The sequence below is a fragment of the Elgaria multicarinata genome, chromosome 2 (genome assembly GCF_023053635.1).
Source record: "Elgaria multicarinata webbii isolate HBS135686 ecotype San Diego chromosome 2, rElgMul1.1.pri, whole genome shotgun sequence".
Taxonomy (NCBI): domain Eukaryota; kingdom Metazoa; phylum Chordata; class Lepidosauria; order Squamata; family Anguidae; genus Elgaria; species Elgaria multicarinata.
The window spans coordinates 59,120,473-59,143,970 of record NC_086172.1 but is presented as its reverse complement, the minus strand read 5'-3'; the positions used below and the strand labels follow the sequence as shown (position 1 = coordinate 59,143,970).

The 23,498-nt window shown below is 40.0% G+C and overlaps 1 protein-coding gene across 1 annotated transcript in view; it reads right to left on the bottom strand.

Moving 5' to 3' along the window:
• Nucleotides 1-23,498, bottom strand: part of LRP1B (LDL receptor related protein 1B) — a 976,641-nt gene that overhangs the window by 122,977 nt on the left and 830,166 nt on the right. Inside the window, exons 46-52 of the mRNA XM_063116589.1 lie at nt 19,733-19,861; nt 19,350-19,469; nt 16,623-16,736; nt 16,168-16,317; nt 15,918-16,040; nt 10,656-10,775; nt 7,080-7,208 (exon numbers count right to left, since the gene is read on the bottom strand). Coding sequence (XP_062972659.1) covers nt 7,080-7,208; nt 10,656-10,775; nt 15,918-16,040; nt 16,168-16,317; nt 16,623-16,736; nt 19,350-19,469; nt 19,733-19,861 — 885 coding nt within the window. The remainder of the gene's footprint in view (nt 1-7,079; nt 7,209-10,655; nt 10,776-15,917; nt 16,041-16,167; nt 16,318-16,622; nt 16,737-19,349; nt 19,470-19,732; nt 19,862-23,498) is intronic.

The following is a 23,498-nucleotide window of genomic DNA, read 5'->3' as shown; positions in this document are numbered from 1 at the left end:
AGGAAAAAAGGGAAGACGTCATTCAGAGAGACATTTAAAAAGCAAATCAGTAACATTTAAAATAATAACCAAGACATCATTTTATGCTATGATACATGTCATTTCTGTAAGCTAGAAAAATAGGTCTTCATCTTATACTAAGAAGCACAAACTGAGTACACTGCTACACCTGTATTACCATGATTTCATGACCAAATGGTAGCAGATAGGCAGGCACAAATATCTGTGATCTGATGCTAGCAAAGCCAGCGCAAAACAAATAGCTGGCACATATAGGCCACTTCTATCACATACCATACAAGCTGTTCACAAAAGCATTTCATTTGTGTGCACTGATCCACCACATGATTTTTCTTCATGTCATTACAGGATGGAAGATGTATACCTTACTTTAAACAGGTGATATGGCTGAGGATTTTTCCTCTTCTTTTAGTTTTACAATTTAGAAAAAATGAGTCTCCTCAGGCTCACAGGTCCCAGGCCGCATTTCCTAGTCTTATGCCAGAACTCAGCCACCTTTCTTTTATAAATTAAGGTAAGCCATCACCACACTTGAAAATTTCTTAGAAATTCACCTGCCCCACCAACAGCAGCTAGCCCTCCCCACTTGATTCACAGGGAACAAATGGTCCAGCTAAAATGTGGGCTGCATTCCCTTCCAAAATTCAAGTACTTCATATGGCAGACTCTTTTTGTGTCTACAACCACAGTCATTGAACAATCTTCATTATATATAGAAATAGGCCTTTTTATTATTCACTGCTTATTACAGTACATTTTTTAAAATATGCAGGTTGCTTACCTGTAACTGTAGTTCTTCGAGTGGTCATCTATGCATTCACACATATGGGCTTTGCGCCTGCGCAGAGACCAGACCGGAACCTTCTATAGCTGAGTGGAACGTTTTTGGCGGGAACCCCTCCCCCACGCTACCGTGCATGTCCATGGGGTTCCCGCCCTTACCTCAGTTTACAGGAGTCCGACATTGTGCCCCCATAAACATGAGTGTAAATAAAATACAAGTACATTCCACATATAACTGTGTCATTTATAAGTCTCACACCACCAAGTGGGGATGGTGGGTGGGTTGTGTGAATGCATAGATGACCACTCGAAGAACTACAGTTACAGGTAAGCAACCTGCATTTCTTCTTCGTGGTCTCTATGCATCACACATATGGGCGAGTAGCAAGCTGACATATATTTGGAGGTGGGTTGGTGCATCATCTGAAGATCTCCGAGAGCACTGTCCTTCAAATGAGCAGTCCTGCCTCGCACGGGTGCCCAAACTGTAGTGCCTAACAAACGTGGATGGAGTGGACCACGTTGCAGCTCTACAGACTTCTGTCAAAGGAACACCTTTGCCGAAAACCACAGATGTTGTGACGGCTCTGGTAGAATGAGCTGTCACAGGTTTCACCAGTTCTAGTTTAGAGATAGAGTAGGCAAGTTCAATTGTCTCTACAATCCAGCGTGACAGACGCCGGTATGAAACAGGGAGTCCCTTATAAGGCTCCCCATAACAAATAAACAATTGCTTTGTTTTTCTAAAATTCCCTGTCCTAGCCTTGTAAAAGGCAAGAGTTCTCCTTACATCAAGTGTATGTAAAGCAGACTCTACAGGTGATGTAGGATTCGGAAAGAAAGCTGGTAGAGTGATATATTGGGACAGATGAAAAGTTGACACTACCTTAGGCAAGAAGGCAGGGTCTGTGCGTAACACAACCTTATCTTTGTGAAAGATAGTGTAAGGAGCAACTATCTTGAGAGCTCTAAGCTCACTTGCACGTCTAGCAAAAGTGATGGCTACTAAAAAGACAGTATTGAATGTTAGAAGCCTAAGGTCAGATAAGGCCATGGGCTCGAAGGGCTTCTTTGTCAATGCCTGTAACACCACTGATAGGCTCCATGGTGGAACGATACTCTTTACTGTCGGTATCATATTTTTAAGCCCTTTTAAAAATTTCCTCGATGTTGGATGCACAAAAGGTGTAAAACCAATCATGCCTCGATGAAAGACGTAATAGCTGCTAAGTGAACTCTGATGGAAGTGAGTTCGAGTCCCTGCTGATAAAGTGTCAGTAGGTATTAGAGGATTAACGCTAAAGGGCAAGATTCAGGTGCTTGATCGTTTTCCAAGGCAAAAGTTTGAAATTTTTGCCACTTTGCCGCATAAGATTTTCTTGTTGAAGGCTTTAGTGATGCCAAAAATATATGGTCTACAGTTAAATCTTTGATACGAGAGGAGGAGTGGATGATATCCTCCATGCCGTCATCTTGACGGTCGACGGGTTTGCGTGTCGAACCCTGCCCTGATGTCGAGACAACAGTGTCGGTATCGGCGGGAGTCTGATGTAATTCCCGTCCGACAGTCGAAGGGCGTGGAGAACCACGTCTGTCGAGGCCACCACGGTGTGATAAGGATGCAGTCCGACCTGTCCGACTGGATTTTGGCCAGCACCTTCGTCAACAGTGGAAACAGAGGAAAGATGTAAAGAAGATTTCCTTTCCAGGTTCTGGTGAAAGCATCTCCTAGCGAGTGCTTTCCTCTTCCTGCTCTGCTGCAGAACCTGGAACAAGCTGCGTTTTCTTCGGTAGCAAAGACATCGACAGCAGGGAGGCTCCAGTACCGAAAGAGAACGTCTCTTACTTCGGTATCGAGCTCCCATTCGTGGTCGACGTGGAAAGACCTGCTGAGGGCGTCCGCGAAGATGTTTTCATTGCCCGCTACATGGGTCGCCGTCAGGTGAGTATTTCTCTTTATGCACCAGTTCCAAATCCTGAATGCCGATCGATTCAGAGGATGAGACCTTGTCCCACCTTGTTTGTTGATGTACGCCACCACCGTGGTGTTGTCTGTCGCGATCAGGACGTTTAGGCCCTCGATCAATTGTGAAAAAGTTCTTATTGCATTCTCAACCGCTAGCAGTGGTAGATATGATGTTCCCTCTGGGAAGGAGGCCAACGGCCCTGAGCTGTGAGGGAGTCGCAGTGTGCTCCCCATCCGATCAACGATGCATCCGTCGTGATCGTTACCGAAGGAGTGTTTTGTTGGAACGAAACCCCTTCTAGGAGCGTCGACATCGAAAACCACTATTTCAGAGATGCCCTTACTTGCGTCAGGATCGACAGGTAAGCTCACCGGGCATCGTGTCGAAGATCGAAAATTCTTAAAACCCAGGCTTGCAATATTCTCATTCTGAGTCTTGCAAACCTGATGACTGCATCAAGCCTAATAGCCTCTGAATTGTCCATGCCGAAACTTTTCGGCGGCTCTCGGTATCGATGGCTAACTGCTGTAAGGTGTTCGCTCTGGTCGACGGTAAGTATGCTCTCCCATCTCGAGACGACAGAGTTACCCCTATAAAGTCGAGCTTCTGATGTGGGGTCAAGATGGATTTCTCCCCGTTGACCCACAAACCCAACAAGTCCAACAGGTTGAGGGTGGTTGAAATGTCCTTCTGGAGCGTGCAACTGCTGTCCGCTACCAGAAGCCAATCGTCCAAGTGTAGGAGCTGCAGAATAAAAGTAACCGTTGTCATACGGAACTTCCTTGGAATGATGAATTTGTTTAACTGCTTTAAGTCCATGATCGGCCGAAGACCTCATATTTCTTCGGGACCGTGAAGTAGCGCGAGAAAAAACCCTGGTTGAGTTCCTCTGCGGGTACGGGAGAGATGGCTCTCTTCGATAGCAGAGGTCTGTACCTCCGGAAGCAGAGGAAGGGATGGCGCCGTTACTTTCACCCCCGAAGAAGGAGGAAGGACATCGAGCTCGATGGCATACCCCGAGTTGATGATAGTGAGCACGCAGGAGTCTGATGTCATTGACTCCCATTGATGGTAATGGGGTGCTAGGCGGTTCGCAAAGGGAGGTGGACGTGGGACAAAGAAGTCAAAGTCGCTGCTTCTTGGTGAAGTCAGGCTGACGCTTGTCTTGTTGAAATGTAGACTGATATGGCCGCTTACTCTGGAGTTGTTGTTGTTGCTGCCTCTGTTGGCTTTGATAGTAGGGCCGCTGCTGTTGTTGTTGAGCAGGCGGTCTTGTTCACCGTCTCAGCTTGTATTGGGCAGGCTGAGCAGAGAAACTTATTTTCTTGGCTGTTGTGCAAGCCTTGTATATAGAGTCCAAGGTCTTGTCCTGCTATTAAACAAGCCCTCGCCATCGTAAGGCATGTTCTAAATCCTGGCTTTGGTGTCATGAGCCAGATTAGCGGAGCGGAGCCAAGCATGTCTCCTCAAGGACACGGGTCCCATCATCGACTTGGAATGGCAGTCAACTTGGTGTCGCGCTGTCGACACTTGTTGCCTGGCTATGGCTGAAGCTTCACTTTGGAAGACTCGTGCCCGCTCTTTTTTGTCCTCTGGGAGATGTTCACCTAGTGATCCTATTTTCTCCCAGAGGAAGAGCTGGTATCGTGCCATGGTAGCCTCGTAGGCTGATGCCCAAAGAAGCAGAGGAGTAAATCCCCCGGCCCGTAAGGTCCAACTTTCTGCCCTCTCTGTCCACGGGTGCAGAATGTGCCTTCTGTGAGCGGCCTTGAACCGACTCCCTACGATCGAATTAGGTTTGGGATGTTGGACCAGAAACTGTACATTTTCTTGTTAGACTCGATAGAGGGTCTCTAGCCTTTACGATGTGGCCTGAGACATAGCCGGTGTTTTCCAGAATAATTGAGCCATTTGCTTTAAAGCATGTGGTGCTGGATCACCAGTCCTAATGCCTGAGCCATTCTAAGCATATGGTCAGAAGATCTGACCATATCGTCAGAAGGGGAAGAAGGGTCGTTGTCATGAACCTCATCTTATGGTGAAGGCATCGATGGAGTAGCCGACAACCCCAATTCAGAATCCGATGAATAATTTTCTTCAGGCAAGGATACTGTAACCACCTGGAGGCATACATGCTCCGTCGGTATCGTGGTAACCGCGGCATTCGATGCCGATGGCTGTGTACGGTGTCGAGGCGTCGACACCGTGGACATTGGTGGGCGGGCGGTGGAGGCAGCGGTAGATGACACATGCTCCGTCGGTATCGTGGTAACCGCGGCAGTCGATGCCGATGGCTGCATACGGTGTCGAGGCGTCGACACCGTGGACATTGGTGGGCGGGCGGTGGAGGCAGCGGTAGATGACACACCCTCGATGTAAGCGAAGGGTGCGCATAATACTCTTCTTGAGGGTACTGGTGGTCACCCTGGAAGTGGGCGATATCGATCCCATTCCGAAGGCGGTAGAGGGATTAGTCCCTGAACCTCTCACGGCCTGCTAGGCTCTCGGAAAGAGGCCGCTGAAACCGAATCCCGCAACTCGCCCTCCAATAGACTGGGAGGGTGCGTCGGTACCGTAGCCATCGGTAGCGGCTGGAATCTCGATACCGAGGGAGGCCTCGGTATCGAAGCGGTCGGTATGGCAGGAGGAGTAGAGTGACTCCTAGCCGGTTCCGCCGCTCCATTTCCGAAGAAGATTTGGGAGTCCGGGCCCTTTTTGGAGATTTTCCTGGCCGCGGAACTCGCCAGTGACCGTCCAGGCGTTAGGGGTATCTGAGCCCTATGAGCCGCCCTGGAATACTCAGGCACCTCAGTGCAACGGTCATCAACGGACTTACTGGCTGCCGTTTTGTCAATCGTCGAAGATTTGGGAGCCCGGGCCTTTTTTGGAGATTTTCCTGGCCGCGGAACTCGCCAGTGACCGTCCAGGCGTTAGGGGTATCTGAGCCCTATTAGCCGCTCTGGAATATTCAGGCACCTCAGTGCAACGGTCATCAACGGACTTACTGGCTGCCGTTTTGTCCATCATCGAAGATTTGGGAGCCCGGGCCTTTTTTGGAGATTTTCCTGGCCGCGGAACTCACCAGTGACCGTCCAGGCGTTAGGGGTATCTGAGCCCTATTAGCCGCTCTGGAATTCTCAGGCACCTCAGTGCAACGGTCATCAACGGTCTTACTGGCTGCCGTTTTGTCGGTAACGGACTTACTCGCTGCCGTTTGTCGGTAACGGACTTACTGACTGCCGTTTTATCCATAGTAGGAGCCTCCGTGGCTCTGAGAGCTTTTTCCCCCCAAGATGGAGGGAGGTCGTCAGCTCTGCTTTTCCTCGTTTGTTTTGTAAACGACATGCAATGATGGCAGGCCTCAACGATATGGCCTTAGCACAAACAAAGGACACAGAGGGAGTGTCCGTCAATAGGTGGAAGCTTGACCCCACACTTCACACACTTCGTAAACGGGGCTTCAACTGCCATACAGGCCTCACGCGACCGAAGTCGCTGAGGAAAACTATCTACAATATTTTTTTTTTTTTTTTTAATATAAGAAAAGTAGTAAGAAGAGTCTTAGAAAAAGATCGAAAAACGAAGAAGATCGTAAAAGAGAGAATAAAGTTAATAAGAAAAACGCTAGAGGTTCGGTTAAACAGGTCTGTGCACAATGGCGGACGAAGAAGAACTGAGGTAAGGGCGGGAACCCCATGGACATGCACGGTAGCGTGGGGGAGGGGTTCCCGCCAAAAACGTTCCACTCAGCTATAGAAGGTTCCGGTCTGGTCTCTGCGCAGGCGCAAAGCCCATATGTGTGATGCATAGAGACCACGAAGAAGAACCCAATGTTAAATGCAATATTGTAAATAATATGAGTGAAAATCCACCTCAACCCACCCCATACATCAGCAGAGAATGCATCTTCTCACATATGGGGGAAGGGCAAAATTACTCTTCAATGATAACCCTTTCTGACTTACAGATTGCCACTCTAGAGGAACTCTGATTACTCAGGGGGCTTCTTAAAAGCCCGTCTGCATGCCCTTTTTGTGTCCGATATATTTAGTACTGAGAATCTTGCCCAACTTATTTGGGTCTACTAAATCACACCAGTTCAAAGTCCTCAATCGCAAAATATCATACAGTCAAATGATTCATCTATTAAAACTGAAAGAGGAAAGGGATCCAAAAGGATAGGCGGGTAATAAATAAATAAATAAATAAATTATTATTATTATTATTATTATTACTATTATTATTAAAAACTGTAAGAAAAAGGAAATAATTGTTAATTATTCATATTTGATTCAAAATAGCTCATACCACATCCTGCTGTAGCAAGCTCATCACTCCCATTAGGACAGTCTCTTTCGCCATCACAAAGCCAGTGCTGGGGAACACAGGCATAGGAACCTAAGCAGCTGAACATGTCAGGAGCACAGGTTACTGAACCTGGAAAAAAGGCATATTATTGAACATAAAGTATCTTCCTAAATAATCTGTTAATTTGAAAGTTCTGTTCTGAAAGAACTTATTCACATTTGCTAGACATAAAATACAAACACATTTTTAACTATAAACCTCTAATGTCCAAATGAAACAGCAAAGATAATGTTAGAGGGATGTGTATACTACTCATTAATTTATTACTACTGAAGGCACAAGAATGTTGTGTTCTGAAAGAAGGGTGGCTCCTGATGCAGTGTCAAGGCTTCTTGGGAACTGCCAAATTCTTTATTGCTTGGGCTGAGTGCAACACATATAGTGCAGTGGCATCTCAATCAGTAGAGTATGAAATAGATTGGCTTGGATAGTTTTATTGATAAATCAATAGTTTTACTGATAGATATATGTTTCAGTTACCGTTCTTAAGTTAATGAAGGGGAAAGGAAATTCTGGAAATCATGTGGACAATATTGGAAGTCAATTACAATTCACAAGAATATAGGTCATCTTGGTTTGCTCAAATTAGTCCTCTAGCATTTTTAGAGAGAAAAGAATAGAAGTAGTCATCACTTAATGTCAACAAATAACTAAGATTATAAAACTGATTTCTTCATTCTAGTAGTCAGCAACATTTTCAGACCCAGAATCTGCCTTTAACCTGAACTGACAACAGGGGGCACACTTAAAAAAAATTCTCCATCCATATTCCTCTTTCTCTTGCCCCTTCTCCTCATCTGCCTTTCTCTTGTAGCAAAAAAAAACCATCAAGAAAAATGGTAGTGATGTTGCTGGTGCAATCAATCTTGGTCTGAAGACAACATACTAGATGCAAACTAACTGTAGATGATGATTGATGATGATGATGATGATGATGATGATAATAATAATAATAATAATAATAATAATAAAAATTTTTATTTATTACCCGCCTCTCCTTCTAGATTGAGGCGGGGAACAACATTAGATACAAACACCATAAAATACATAAAACTGATTAAAACATATAAAACTAATACAATATTAAAATAACAGTCAAATATCTTAAAAATTGATTGGGTAGGCCTGCTAGAAGATATCCATCTTTATAGCCTTCTTGAATTCGGAAAGACTAGTATTAAGTTGATGAATCTCTCCCAGCAGGCCATTCCATAGTCTGGGAGCAGCAGAAGAGAAGGTCGTCTGGGTAACAGTTGTCAGCCTAGTTTTGGCTGACTGTAGTAAATTCTTCCCAGAGGACCTAAGTGTGCAGGGCGGATTGTATGAGAGAAGGCGATCCTGCAGGTAACCTGTACCCAAACCATGTAGGGCTTTAAAGGTAATAACCAACATTTTATACTTTGCCTGGAAACTAATTGGCAGCCAGTGAAGTGATTTTAGAGTTGGTGTAATATGGTCACCCCTAGATGTATCAGTGACCATCCTGGCTGCCATATTTAGATCTGTTTCTCTTAAAAGATGTAGTCCACAATTACCACTTGTTATAATAGAAAATTTAATACTTTTCTGCACTACTACATAGGATGGGAAAGAATAATATGTAATTCTGAAATCATAAACAGAACTATTCAAGAATGAATTTGACATGGTTGAACAGTTCAAAGGCCCATTTAGAAACAATAGGCAATACAACAGAAATTGTATTTTAAATTTTTTAATATTTTAAGTATAATTTTAATTTTTAACAACATTTATTGAAAGACCATATCTATAAAAGGAAATATAAATACAAAATAAAGTAAGGCATACAACACTTTTCTGACACACAAGATATTACAAACGTTAAGCATCAAAGTTAATTCAATTTTTATATAGATGCAATGTGTTAGGTTGCCTCTCAATTTTTATATTTTTTTGTGCTCATACTTCTGGTTTGTATTTTTTAACTTACCTGATTGTGATGTACATATTTTTCTTTCTATTACACTTATGTCCATCTCTCTGCAACCTCTCCAGATGCTCATGTTTCATCTTAAAAAACCCCATCTGGGGCCAGCAGTGATCTCATGACATATTCCTGTGGGCTTTAACTAAATCATGGGAAGCCAGAGAGGCTGCAGACCACTGGAGAGATAACAGTATAGTGGAAAACAAAACACTCATATACATTCCTTGGCCACCTCATAAGCATGGGAAGAGGAAGAGCCCAATACCACATCCATGAGAATTTCACTGAGATATTGTTCTCCTTTCAATATTTGTTTTAAAACAATTTCTTTTCTATCAAATTGAATAATGGCTGAAAAAATGTGGCTGAAATTTTCAGGCACAACACTACATGAAAATAAAATACAAAATTCTCTTCCAAGCTAATTAAAGTAGTATCAAGGAATCAACAATTAGAACCCTGGAGGTCCCAATCTGGCCCTCAAAGGCTTACCATCCATGCCCAACCCCCTACCTAAACCCACTCCAAGGGGAAGAAATCCTCATCTTTTTCTCCAATTAAAGGTACCCATCTCAGCTAGTTCTGTGTTGAACCAAACCAAAGAAAGGAAGTGTACTATAACTCCATGACAGTTTGCTGGAATTGCAGTGGTGAGTGATTCTTATAGGAAGCCTCCGGATCCTGCCCAGAATCATTTGGGTTTTTTCCTTCTTCATGGAAAACTGGGCATAACGGGGGAAAGGGGGTTTGAGCTATAACTCCATGACAGTTTGCTGGAATGGGGTGAAATTGTAATGGGGTGCTCTCATAGGGAGCTTTCCATTCCTGCCCAGGATCATTTGAGATTTTTCCCTTCTTCCTGGAAAAGTGGGCATTTTCCCTCCCTATGCCCCCATTTTCCCGTTTGGCAGTTACCTCTGTTCCTTTCTATTTTTTTCTTTTTTCTTGTTACATTTACACATTTCTGAATGTACACATTTTCAGAATTGTGAACAGAAAGCGTTTACTATTTTCTTTGCAATTACACATCTGCACTGAATAGAAGTAGTGATCTACTGTGGTATCATGTTGAGTGGGCTGTTACTGTGAGCAAGAAGAAGTAGGAGAAAAGGAGAAAGTGGTTGGAGTTCTAATTCTCTGCCTGGGGCTTATTTGCACTGGTGGAGTACTCTCATGGAGAGCGAATCTCTACCTTCCCTTCAAGAAATTATTACTTCTAGTGTCTTAATTACTTTCCATTCAGAATAATGTAGTAGCAGGGGGTGCCTGGACAGGGGCGGGAAACAAGCCTCTATCATTTGCCAGGTTGATGATGTGTAGTTCTACTGTCCCCTGCCCTGCGGACCTGGAAGTATGTTTATTTCAAGGACTAAAATGCTGGGCTTTGGGGGAGTATCTGTCACCATGTGACACAGACAAACAAAGCCAATTTGGTATATAAATGCAATAAATAAATATATAAATAAGCAAAATACCACAAGGCACTTTCCTTCTGTGATCATGAATATGGCCCCTTTGTCATATAAGGCAGCCTATAAAATGTTTAAATAAATATTAAGAGTACTCACTGCAAATATCTTTACTTTCATCCAAGCCATTTCCACAATCATCTTCCCCATCACAAGTCCATTGTTTAGAGATACACTTTTGTTCAGAACAAGCAAATTGATTCCATGAACAAGAGGAATCTAAAAGGAAATGTAAATTATATATATTATCTATGTTCAACATGGACAAGTCCATTAACTGCATTATAGAAAAGTTACAGCACACTTACTAATGATGTGCAAAAAACTTCACAAATATTTCTGAGGAAATTCATCTCATATTTTCTACCTTTAAATTTTATCCAAAATTCTAAACGCTCCAGTGGAATCCTGCTGTTTTTCCTGTCATTTTAAACGTGATCTTGATTATCTTTTTTAAAATCCACATAAGAAACTAGTTCATTACCTTGCCAATAAAAATAATATGCATGAGAAGACAGCTACGTACATGTCCTCCAGTATTTTGCTTGTGGTGATTGCATTTTCCCACTTTTTTAAAAAAGTAATAATTTCATGAACATTTTTTTTAAAAAAAATCAGTTCTAAGTGGATGGACACTTAATAGGGGTAAATAATTACACACTTTCTTAAGTCTTGTTTTAAGGGAACAAGCAGCTCTCTCTCTCGCTCTCTCTTATACACACACAGAGAGAGAGAGAGAGAGAGAGAGAGAGAGAGAGAGCAGAAGGAAAATTGAAAAGAATTTTGAGTGACTATGTATTCAGTAAAGGGAACATTTACTTTATTAGTGTGCATTAACTCATTCACATGGAAGGAAAGCCCTATAAGCAAAAGCAAAACATGCCAGAGTCATTTGTCCCCCAAACAGGAAGAGCAAGCATTACTAGACATTGCTTTAAAGTAATCGCTGGCTTCCCTAACTCTTTCCTTTTGTCAGGGTGAGAGATTGGCAGCAGGTTCTCTGGGCTTTTCCTGTGTTGTTGCTGCTTAAACCTGCTTTGTTTTGCTTATGCTGCAAGACTCTCCTTCCACTTGAACAAGTTAGTTGTCACCTTCTGAATACTACCCCTTCCACCTGCACTTCTCTGGATCCATGCCTTAAAGTCTTCACAAATGGATACAAACCTTAAACTAGAAAACTACTCATGAAAGAATGGGGATACTAGAATAGTAATATTAAATGCTTTTAAGGCCTCAGCACTGGATGACACAGCACAGGACTGAATGAATGAAATTTGACCAGGCCCGCCCCTCTTCACCTACAATCCACTACAGAAATTCAGTTGTGTAATGGAAAAAATGTTTTGCTTTTAATTAAGGAAGCCAAATTCTTTTTTTAAAATCTGCATTTATCTGCATTCATTTTTTGTTTTATATTTGTTTTTAATTTTCCATTTATTTCAATGGAAAACCAGCCTGAGCTCAGCTGCTTAGAACGTTGAGGTTTTCCATCCAAATCACATGATATTTTTGGGCGTTATACTGCTCTCTTGGGGCGTTATACCTGCCAAAACAATGTGAAAAATAAAAATGAATGTAACACGAATTCGGCAGTGGGGGTGAATTTTTTTCCCCCCTACTTGTTTTCAAATTCTCTCCTCTCTCATCTCACACTATTGCCCCGCTCGTGCTCTTCGCTCCTCTGATGCCATGTTTCTCGCCTGCCCAAGGGCCTCTACTTCCCTTGCTCGGCTTCGTCCATTTTCGTCTGCTGCCCCTTACGCCTGGAACGCTCTTCCAGAACATTTGAGAACTACAAGTTCAACCACAGCTTTTAAAGCTCAACTAAAAACTTTTCTTTTTCCTAAAGCTTTTAAAACTTGATGTTGTGCAGACTTCTACTGTTACTTTCTACTGTTAGTTTTTCCCTACCCTGTGCCTGCTTACCCTTCCCTGTACCTGTTTGCATTCTCTTCCCCTCCTTATTGTTTTACTATGATTTTATTAGATTGTAAGCCTATGCGGCAGGGTCTTGCTATTTACTGTTTTACTCTGTACAGCACCATGTACATTGATGGTGCTATATAAATAAATAATAATAATAATAATAAATTTAATGCATACTTGTCACAGAAATTTACCAGTTCAGCTCTACTCTACTCCCAATTGCTATCACATGATCCATCCTTTTTACTGCATCATGGGACAGAAATATGTTTACATAAGACAGCATGAGACAAATGTATTCTATGTAGGCACTGCAGGAAATCTCTAAAAATAAGCTTCCCTTTCCTGCTAAATTTCTACTGTTAAGTGTATGACAAGTCCAAAAAACCTCTGTCCTCCTGATCTTGTCAGCCTCAGGAAACTCCATTGAGAATGGGGAAGTATTTGTGACTGTATGGGCCATAATATTTATATTTATATTGCAATGCAATGAAAGTATGTGACCATATCTGGAAAGAGAAGCCTAAATATCTGGACTGGACATAAAATTCAGTATGGATTAATTTAACATAATGTCTTGAGGATCCAGCTTCCTACAGATAGATAGATAGATAGATAATCTTGTCCAAGTCAGGCAAAGACCATTTTATTTTCCCAGGCATTTAACATTATGCTTTAGTTCTTAATATTGTTTTAGCTTTGTGGTATTCTTTAAAAATTCCTCTGTTCTCGACCTTTAATTTATTTGTTCTGATCTCAATCAGTGTGTTTCGTTTGCTGCACTTTTGTATTTTATTGTAATGTGATTTTTTTAATTGCAATATTTTACTCTGTAAGTTGTTAAGGGAACTTTCTGTTATGGGGTGTCCTATAAACAGCAAAAATTGATACTCAGATCATATTTAAATTAAATGAAAATATCGATCTTATAAAATGCTCACTACATGATCCCTCTGTGACAAATTACACTTCCTCATGAGTCAATGTAGACTAAAGTCACAGCCCCTGTAGGAACAGGGCTGTAACAATGGCCACATTCAAACATTACTTTAAGCCATGATGGGTTAATAAGCTACTCACTGTAACTTATTTTGAAAATAAGCTACTGTTATCCTCCATACGATCAAACAAATAAGCTACTGAGCATAGTTTATTAAGCTACTGTGGTCCTCCCACCCCAGCAGTGGTGCTATTTCATCCATGAGACAACATTGGAGCAGCCGGTTTTTGTTTTGTTTTTTAAACTCAAAATATCATTGATATCAAATATTCACGCTTAATCTATTTAACATAATCATACTCAACATAAAAGTGCACACCCACCCACCATGGGATCTCATTCCTGTTTCCAAAAACTCATAGTTTCTTCTGCTGGTGGTTTCCCACTTCCCTTAGAAAACACAAATACTAGGAACTTTTTCCAAATTCCCTCAAAATCATTCGTTTTTACTATACCTCTTCTCGCTTTAATATTACATGTCAATTTATCATTAATAGCAATATCCCACACTTCTTTATACCATTCTTCAATACAATAATCACCTTGAATCTTCCAGTTTCTAGCTAAGATTAATCTTGCTGCTGTCAACAAATTCGTTATCAATTCCTTCGTTTCTTTAGTACATTTAAAGTCTACTTGCAGTGAGAGTAATGCAACTCTTGGTGTTTCTTCTATTTTCATTCCAACAATTTCTTCAATCTCTAAAAACACCATCTTCCACAACTTTTGCACATATTTACATTCCCACCACATATGAAGATACGTTCCTTTTTCACCACAGCCCCTCTAACAATCTGCTGAATGCTGATTAATAATCTTGTTTAATCTAACCGGGGTTAGGTACCACTTCCATAAAATTTTATAGTAATTCTCCTTTATTCTCACTGACATATTTCTCAACACTCTCTGTCTCCATAGTCCTTCCCAACTCTGCTGTCCTATCTGTATCTTCAGATCTGTCTCCCAAACCGATTTTCCTACACTATCCAACAAACCTTTCTCCAGTAGTATATTATATATTTGACTCATTAAACCTTTTGACACAGTATTCTCTCCCTTATCAATTTCTTTTTTATCAATTAATTTCTTGAACTTCGTCATCTCTCTACACTCTCCATTTTCTCTTACCCAATTTTTGGTCCATTGTTCCAATTGCCAGTAATTTAGCCAAGTTAATTTTCTATCTTTTAGAACCTCTTCCATCTTTTCTCTTGTATTCATCCCTCTTAACCATTCTCTTAATAGTTTTTCTCTATTATAAAGCTTCTATTAAAGCTTTACTTAGTCTGTTCTTTAAATATTCAGGAAAATTCTTTAACATTATTACCGGTGTTAAAGGGGAGCTTTTTATATTTGCTCCAAAGTTCCCAATGGAACTTCAAGAGCTGATTACCTATAGCTTCAACCCATTTTTTACCTCCTTCCTTAAAAAATACATTATCCAAATTTAATTCTATATTGTTTATAGTTTTATCCTCCATCCAATCTAAATCACCTACCCCTAAAATTGCTTCTACAATATGCCTTAACCTATTTGCTACATAGTATAGGTTAATATTTGGGAGTCCCAATCCTCCCTTTTTTGGCTTAAATACCATTTACTTTTATTTATCCTGGCTTTCTTCTCCGCATTACAATAATTATTTATAATATTCTGCCAACTTTTTAACTCTATATCTGAAATTTTTATTGGTAGCATCCTAAAAACAAAATTAATCTTTGGTATAATCTTCATCTTTATTAATGCTATTCTTCCAAACCATGAAAGGTTCAATCTTTTATATTTTTTCAATTTTTCTAATACCTCTTTTTTCAAACCACTTAAATTCTCTTTTTCTAAATTTTTAGTAATCCTGATACCCAAATATCTAATCTGTTCTTTAATTCTCATTTCTGTTACTTTCCCTTCCCATTCCTTTTCCTCTTTTTTAGTATAGTTAAATAGCATCAACTCTGGTTTTGCCCAGTTTATTCTTAACCCAGTAATTTCTTCAAATTCTTTCAACTGCTGTTTAATTCTTTCCATCTTTCCTACTGGATCTTTAATAGGAGCAGCCTGTTTTTAACATTCCACAATATCCCAATGAGAGGGGAAAAGTATGGGATAAAATCCAAAGTATCCCCCAATCCTTTAGAACAGCGTGGGAGGTGGCACTGGTGGCTTCAAGAGGAAGGGGGAATTGGAGGAAATTCCCAACCTGCCCCCTTTCTCCAGTACAGGAGAACTCTACTGAAAGGTGCTTGGTCAGAGCCATTTCCTGGATCCAGTCAATTATCTATATTATCATGCATATATAAACTTGTCTGAATTTCAAGACAAAGAACATTACATTGTTCTTTTTAAAAATTATCTTAATTATATTCTTTTGCTGGCAAAGATTGTAATCAACAGCTGTTTTGAAGAAATATCCCTGATTTATAGGGTAGATACTTACCACAGTGTAATTCATCACTTCCATCTTCACAATCTTTTTGACCATCGCAGACCCAGGTATTCAGAATACATCTCCCACTAGGACAACCAAAATAATTTTCTTCACATGCATGCTTGTTTCGAACTGTAATAAAAAGAAACAATGGATTACTTAGAGAAATATAAGTTGCACAATAAACAATACCACCAATAAATGTGCTTAATTCCTTATCATGAAGAAAGATTTAAATTATTTTTCTTATCCCAATTACCTGGGCATTTTAATTCATCTGTATAATCTCCACAGTCATTGGATCCATCACACAGCCATTCTGGTAGTATACAAAGTGAAGTAAAATTACAGCTAACAAATCCTGCAGATTTGACTCCAAGTTTATAGAAGTGAGTACAATCTGTGTTATCTGAGGAACACAAAATGCAATTAATATACATTAAAGTATAGCCCTTTTGGATCTCAGTGCTGAAATTTATTTTATAGAGGTTGCCAGGCTCAGCTTCCACTATCATTTCATCTTATCAGTTAAATTACAGCTGCAATCCTATATTTACTTACTTGGGAATAAATTCCACTAAGCTCAGTGGGACTTAATACCAAGTAGAGGTATGCAAGTTTTAGTACAAATTAATTGCAATGTTATATTGTAATTAATACCAGAAACAAATAACTGGAAATGGAATAACATAAAGTAAGAATAGTGTTCCTTACTGCAGTTTTTCTCATCAGAAGCATCCGAACAATCAATAATCTGATTGCATTGTGCTGATTTTGCAATACAAGTTCCATCTGCACAGTGAAATTCTGTTGAAGTACATCCTGAAACTGCAGGGTAATATTTGAAGTGGGGTGGGGTGGAGAAAGATATAAATTTAGTTTGCATTATTTGGGTCATTTATTTGTAAAGTTACTACTAAATTAAATACAAAATATAAAACGTATTTTGTTTTAAAATAAAAGTTATGCATATTGTAGCCACACCCCAGAACAGCATGTTTTAGCATTGGTCTGTTCCGGATATTAACCAACACTATAGTAGCATTTTCTTTCATCCTTGCTTTTTCATCCCACACTTGTAAGGTCCATTCTTTTTCTTAAATAATGCTTAATTTGTCCAGATTCACCTATGCGCAAAGACATTCCTATAAATATGATTCGATGCACTGAATATGAAGCAGGGAGACATACAGAAATATGAAGCATCCAATGTGTCTATCTTTATTAAAGGAAATGAAAAATAATGTTAAAATTAACAAGGTTTCTGTGACAAAGGGATACCCTGGCACAAATTCATCATAAAAATGTTAAAGGAAAGGAAAGAAGCAAGGTGAGAGGGCAGAACAAGTCCAGAAAAAATGTTCAGCTTCAATTCTGACCTTATTTATTCACATATTTCTACCATGCTTTTTAATACAATGCTTGCCCTAAATAATAATAAATAATAATAAATATTGAATAATACAATTAAAATTGGACAAACAATTGAAAATATTGGAAAATACATAACAGACTGCTAAACAAGTGAACACCAATAATGGATCACAGATCATAGAATAAGGTATGAACTGTCCCTTCTCCTTGTGCAGTGACTAGTGCTGAGCCAAAACTTCTTCCTCTTTTACTTTCCAGAGAATGAGGAGCAACAGTACCCAGCACACTTGCAAGCTCCTTGCTGCATATAGCTGCCCCCCCCCCAGCAAACGTACCAAAATGGCTCTACTGGGGAAAATGATGTCCCCCCACTGGGACTTCACTTGGAACATTACTAGGTGCAATGCAGTTCTCTTACAGGGCACTTTGAAGGAGGAATGGTGGCTGCAAGAAGCAGGGAGGCCACAAGATTGCTATTACATTTTGCCCCAAGACCCTGAAATCACCCCTCCCTAAATAGTCAAAATGAGTTTCACATTTTTCCCAGTCTGTAAAGGGTGTGCTCCCTGTAAAGGAAACTGTGCTCCTCTTTCCCTCCCCCTTGTAGTCAGTGAGGAGAGAACCTTGCTGTCTATTTCTCCACAATCGCAAAATGGAGCATAGAGATGGGGGGAAAGTGTCATTCCTGGAGGCAGGGACAGAAGGAGACTGGGGTGACAGCCATACGAGAAATCCTATGGCCACCCCAGCCTTCTTCCCTCCTATCTCAAAGCCTCTGCTAGACAGGCAAAACCACCTATCTAGCTTAAATGCAGCGTGGGAGGCATAAGGGCCCTCCCGCTCTGCATACAATACTAGCCGGATTACACCCTTGTAGGTTTCAGGATACTTCTTCATGCCGGTAGAACTACAATAGCCACACTGTAAATTACAACAGCTGATCAACAGACAGCTATTGAACAGTTAGTTTTTGTGAACTGTTCAGAGACCTTCAGCTATTGGGCAGTATAGAAATGAAACAAACAAACAAAGATTATGGATGCAGAATTATTGTGTGTGTGCTTCTAGATGCAGGAAATGAGTATTCTTTCCCTGCAGGGCTGTATTTTGTGTACATGAGTGATTGGATTGCATCCAAAATGTGATATTCCTTTGGAACCTTGTTTCTGCACACAGATTGCCACTGCTGAATTAGCATGTGCATCTATAAATATATGTTTATGTACACATGTCAAAAGTCAGGGATCCCCCCACCTTTTTGATGTTTTTTTTTTTTGCATTTTGGAAAAAATGAGGATTCTGTGAGTGCCTTGGGCTAATGACCATGTAACAAAAGCCTGTAATGTAATGTATATGCTTATATTGTTAAGTGCAACTCAGTTAAGATAAGGTTGATAGTACGCTAGCGAGTGAGTGAAAAGTGGGAGGGGCTTGTGTGTGTGAGGATTCTAAGATTATATAAAGCAAGATAAGACAGTCAGATGGTTAGGGTTTAGGGAATGAAGAAGAAGATCTAGCTAGTGGGGTTTGTATATAGGATTTTAGAAGGGGTAGAATAGGTAGGAACTTAGGACCAAGCATTGATTTGTATATTTATTTATTTATTTATTTATTTATTAAAAAAAATACAAACTCCCATGTGTCGACTGACTTACTATGCTACTATTATTAAATCTATTTCCTTTTTACTTCTTCTGTAGTGGGTTGAGGGAAACAATAAGGCATATTGGATGTCTCTGGAACTCAGAGAGAGAAGAAAGGGCTGAAACATGGGTGTCAGTGGGGACAACTGATCCAAGTGAAAACAGGCCTTCCTGAAAGGTTTGCTTCTCAGTTTCTGAGGTAGAAACTGGAGAAGGGTGGGACCTGGGCAGGAACGTCACAGACCACATTGTTTTGTTTTGTTTTCATTACTCACCAGCATATGTCACCACTGTCCACCAAAACTATTTAGACCATCACACCATCAAACTAATTTCAGCAAATTAAACATCTTTTTCTAAATGATTTCTTAACAGGATATATCAATTTTCTAAATATTATAATGCAAAAGAACCCAAAATGTACCTTCACAACCGATTTCATCAGAGTCATCACCACAATCATTTTTGCCATCACATACTTGATTAGTTACTATACAGCGGCGATTAAAACAGGGTTTAAAGCCTCTCCGACAACTTCGATTTTCTGGCAAATTAAAATACAGAAACAGCCATTATTAATTTCATAAAATTCCTATAAACATGGATAGAAGGTTTGGAGATTTGGAAGTTAGTCAATAACACATGGATTAACCTATAAAGATTAGGGTGCAAACCTATGTATGTTTAGACAGAAAAGGGTCATACTATTGTAGGATTTTCTGACTAAATATGCATAGGAGTTGATATAATAACAGAAACAAGATATGGCAATGTAACCAAATGAAGATGAAGAAAAAGCTTCCTTACCACAATAAAATAATTTCTCATCAGATTTGTCCTTACAATGGGCTATACCATCACAGGAGAGTTGATAATCAATGCACTCGCCATTTCCACACTCAAACTCATAGTAAAAGTTGCATGAGAAGTTTTTAGCTGAAAGGCAAAGAAGAGAAGACTGAACGAAAGTACAAAATTCATCGTAGAAAAGCCAATGGCATTTTTGTAATCAAGGTAAAAAATAAAAATAGGTTAGATCGAAATATCCATCCACCAAAGGGATGGGCTGCTAATAATTCAGATATCAGAATACAGTTCTTCTAATACTTGGCACCATGGGACTCAGCAACAGGGAAGCAAAAACCCTGCTGCCATGACAACCTATTTTGTGATTTGCCACAATGTGACATTTTAAATCCCTGAATTATTTCACTTTTCTATTAAATTAAAAGCTACTGGTTTGGGAACCATATTATACATGCTGGTATTTTAGTGAACGTTTCAAAGGCACTATGCCAAAAGACACAGCAAATTGGTTTGGCTGTGGCAAAAAAAACAAAAAGGATACTCTGTAATACGGTTCTCTTATGAATGGTTTTGGGAAGCCCCAAACAGTACTATTGCCCTCAAAGGTAAATGGGCAGAAAAATTGGCAGAAACCTAGATTTGATCTCTAATCTGTGCATTTGTTCATTCACTTATTTATTTAAGCTATCTGTCTATGTGTGTTTTAAGTTCTCTGCCTGGATTCACTGATTCACTACAGTGGATCCAAAACTTTTTCTACTGGACTCTACCCTCACTCCCCCCCCCCCTCAGAACAAAGTTTGGTACAATACTGAGGTGTCCTATAAAAGCTTTCCTATCTGTGTAAGAGCCATTGACCCATGAGCAGGTCCCACATAACTGCAGGCTGCATATAAATGACCTAACCATTCTTGTGGGCTTTTGCCATGGAATCATAGCATGTCGATTCTATAGAAAGGGCCTAAGCAATTGGTTCTACCCATATTGCTGCACACATGACAGCCAGATGATCTTGTAACTGTATAAGGTTTATATATAAGCAGCCACAATGGTTTAAAGGGCATCTAATTAATTATATAGAACTATGGTCATACTCAGAATAACGAGCTGAATTTTGCTTTCAGCCTTAGAGGACACATTTATGCCAAACATAGGTTACTACTGATTACAAACTGTCAATTAACAAGATCTGAACTGAAAACAACACATTCGGAACAGAACAGGGGATTAAATGGGTAGTATCTTACTGAACCAGAACAGTAAAATCTTTTTGGAAAGATATGTAATTTAGGGTGACCAACTGGAAAGGAAGACCAGGTTCCTGTATCTTTAACAGTTGCATAGAAAAGGGAATTTCAGAAAAGGGAATTTACATAGAAAAGTGAATTGTATGCATGCAGCACCTAGTGAAATTCCCTCTACTGCTCTTTGCTAACTCCTCCCTCTCACTGCTAACTGGCAATCCAAACCTTTGAGCCACCAGCCAATCAGCATTCACTTCACATTCGTTTCACTTGCTGCCCCTCCCTACAGCATTAACTACTTACCATCTGAAGTCCAAACAGCACTTATTTCCTAAATAGCAATAATCATTAGACTATCACACACACTTACATCACATATAATTGGCAATAAACAGTAAAACATCACAGTCTTCCTTTCTATATGGTCCCAATATTGTACATTAGTGAGTTGTGTCAATTAAGCAGCTTAATGCTTTTGGGAAATATAAATATGTTGCCAAGCTAATCACAATTTTGCACTTACTGCAAATCAACTGTGTAGTGCACTTTCAGAGATAAGCTGTGGGTTCATTAGTGACGGTTTTAAGGCTATATTGAAATAAGCTGTTATTTTGAGATACTGATGATTTAATTACAATCACTTGGAAGCATTGCAAATCAGGTGCCTGTCCAGACAAGATCAATTGATCACTACAGGGTAGGATTTTCACGGCTATTTTAAGTTTGTGTTGCACTATCAGCTTAAGTAACATGCCTGTTATCAATGCAAATCATCTATATGACACACTCTGTTTGAATTATATGGCCAAACAGGAACAGACACAGTGTAAATTAATTTACACAGTGACTGTAAATTAATTTATTGTTAAAAGCTGCTTTAGATCAACTCTATATTCACAATAGCAATGTTTGAATTTTTTTAATTCACCACACTCCAATATGCTCCTTAAATGGCCTCTTCCTGTAAAGTATTTAAAGGAAATAAAGCCTGTTATAGAAAAGTAATTATCAAAAGATGGGAAAAGGAAATTGATGAAAATGAATATCAACTTATGTTCACAACCATAAAGGGGTTTAAATGACTCTTGTAAAGGCCCAGAATGTCTTGGGGAAATTGGCAACGAAGCCCAACATCTGTAGAATGAAAATGCTGATAGGTTAATTTTCTCAGCTGTTATTCTGGGTATTTCAAAACGTTGTCTTCTTATTGAGCAGGGGGTTAGACTCAATGGCCTTATAGGCCCCTTCCAACTCTACTATTCTATGACTCAAACTTTTGCATTCTCAGAGGGGCACTAACTACATCTTCTTAATGTAGATGTCAACTCCTCCAATGAAAATCCCAATTCATGGGGAGCTCAAGTTAACTAGATTTCCACTGACTGAAGTCTAGTGCAGTCCAGTAATTGAATCAAACATCCCAGCCCTTGTATTTTAAATGAGGACTTCTAATCTAATTGGCTGTAACAGCAGTTAGGGAAAATCTATCCAAGACTATAAAAATAGGATAGGCTTGTGAGAGAGCCAGTTCTACATGACAATTAGACATTAAACACACAGGTGAGTTAACCACCAGTGTGAATTTAGGAACAGGGCAAAAAGGCCAGGACAGTTCCCTTCTTCTTGTGGTTTACCATTCCAGGTAAATAAACCAAATAAAGAAAAACAGTTACAAAATTAGAAAATCAGCATGTCTGTGGAGTCTATCCAGTATATTGCATAGAGTATCACATGTATGACTATCTGCCTACTCATGGTTTATGCTCAGCTGAATGAGTTCTTGGCTTCCAGGGCACATGTTTTTCCCATGAAAATCTGAGAACGGCATAGTCCCACTCCCAGGGTGACAGCTCCTCTGCTACATATGCAAATACTACCTGATTCTCGTGCAAAGCTAGCTAGGCAAGAGAAGCTGAGGGGTCTAAAAGCATAGATGAGAAAATGGTGAGGGAAAGAGGGGTTTATATATGTTAAGCACTGGAGAATATTTTGGGTCAAGCTGTGCCTGTACAAAAATAAGGGACTCCTCTTAACCAGAATGGAATCAGATTGCTGATGCTTAACATCAAAAAGATGGCAGAATGATTTTTAAACTGAACCCTGGGGAAAAGCCAGCAGGAACTGGAAAACATCAGGTTTGAGTTGAATCTTCTCTAGGCAATCAGAGTGAAAACCGCTGTTGGTCCCCACCTTGATCCAAGTGGAGAGGCGGATAAGAAATAAATTATTATTATTATACCATTTTGATTGCCCAAATGATGACAAGCATACAGCAGAACAAGACAATTAGTCAAAGAGGCTAAAGGGACATAGGGGAACATGCATAAGCCACAGACATTTAGACAGGGGCACCATGTATAGGAACATAAGAAGAGCAATGCTGGATCTGATAAAGGGTTAGGGTTAGTGGCCAAACAGCTGCCTGTGTGAAATACCCAAGTAGGACATGAGTGCAATAGCAACAGTGTTTCTTTGTTAATGCTGGAAGCCTCCAAGCCAAGATGGGATACTTGAAGTGCTTG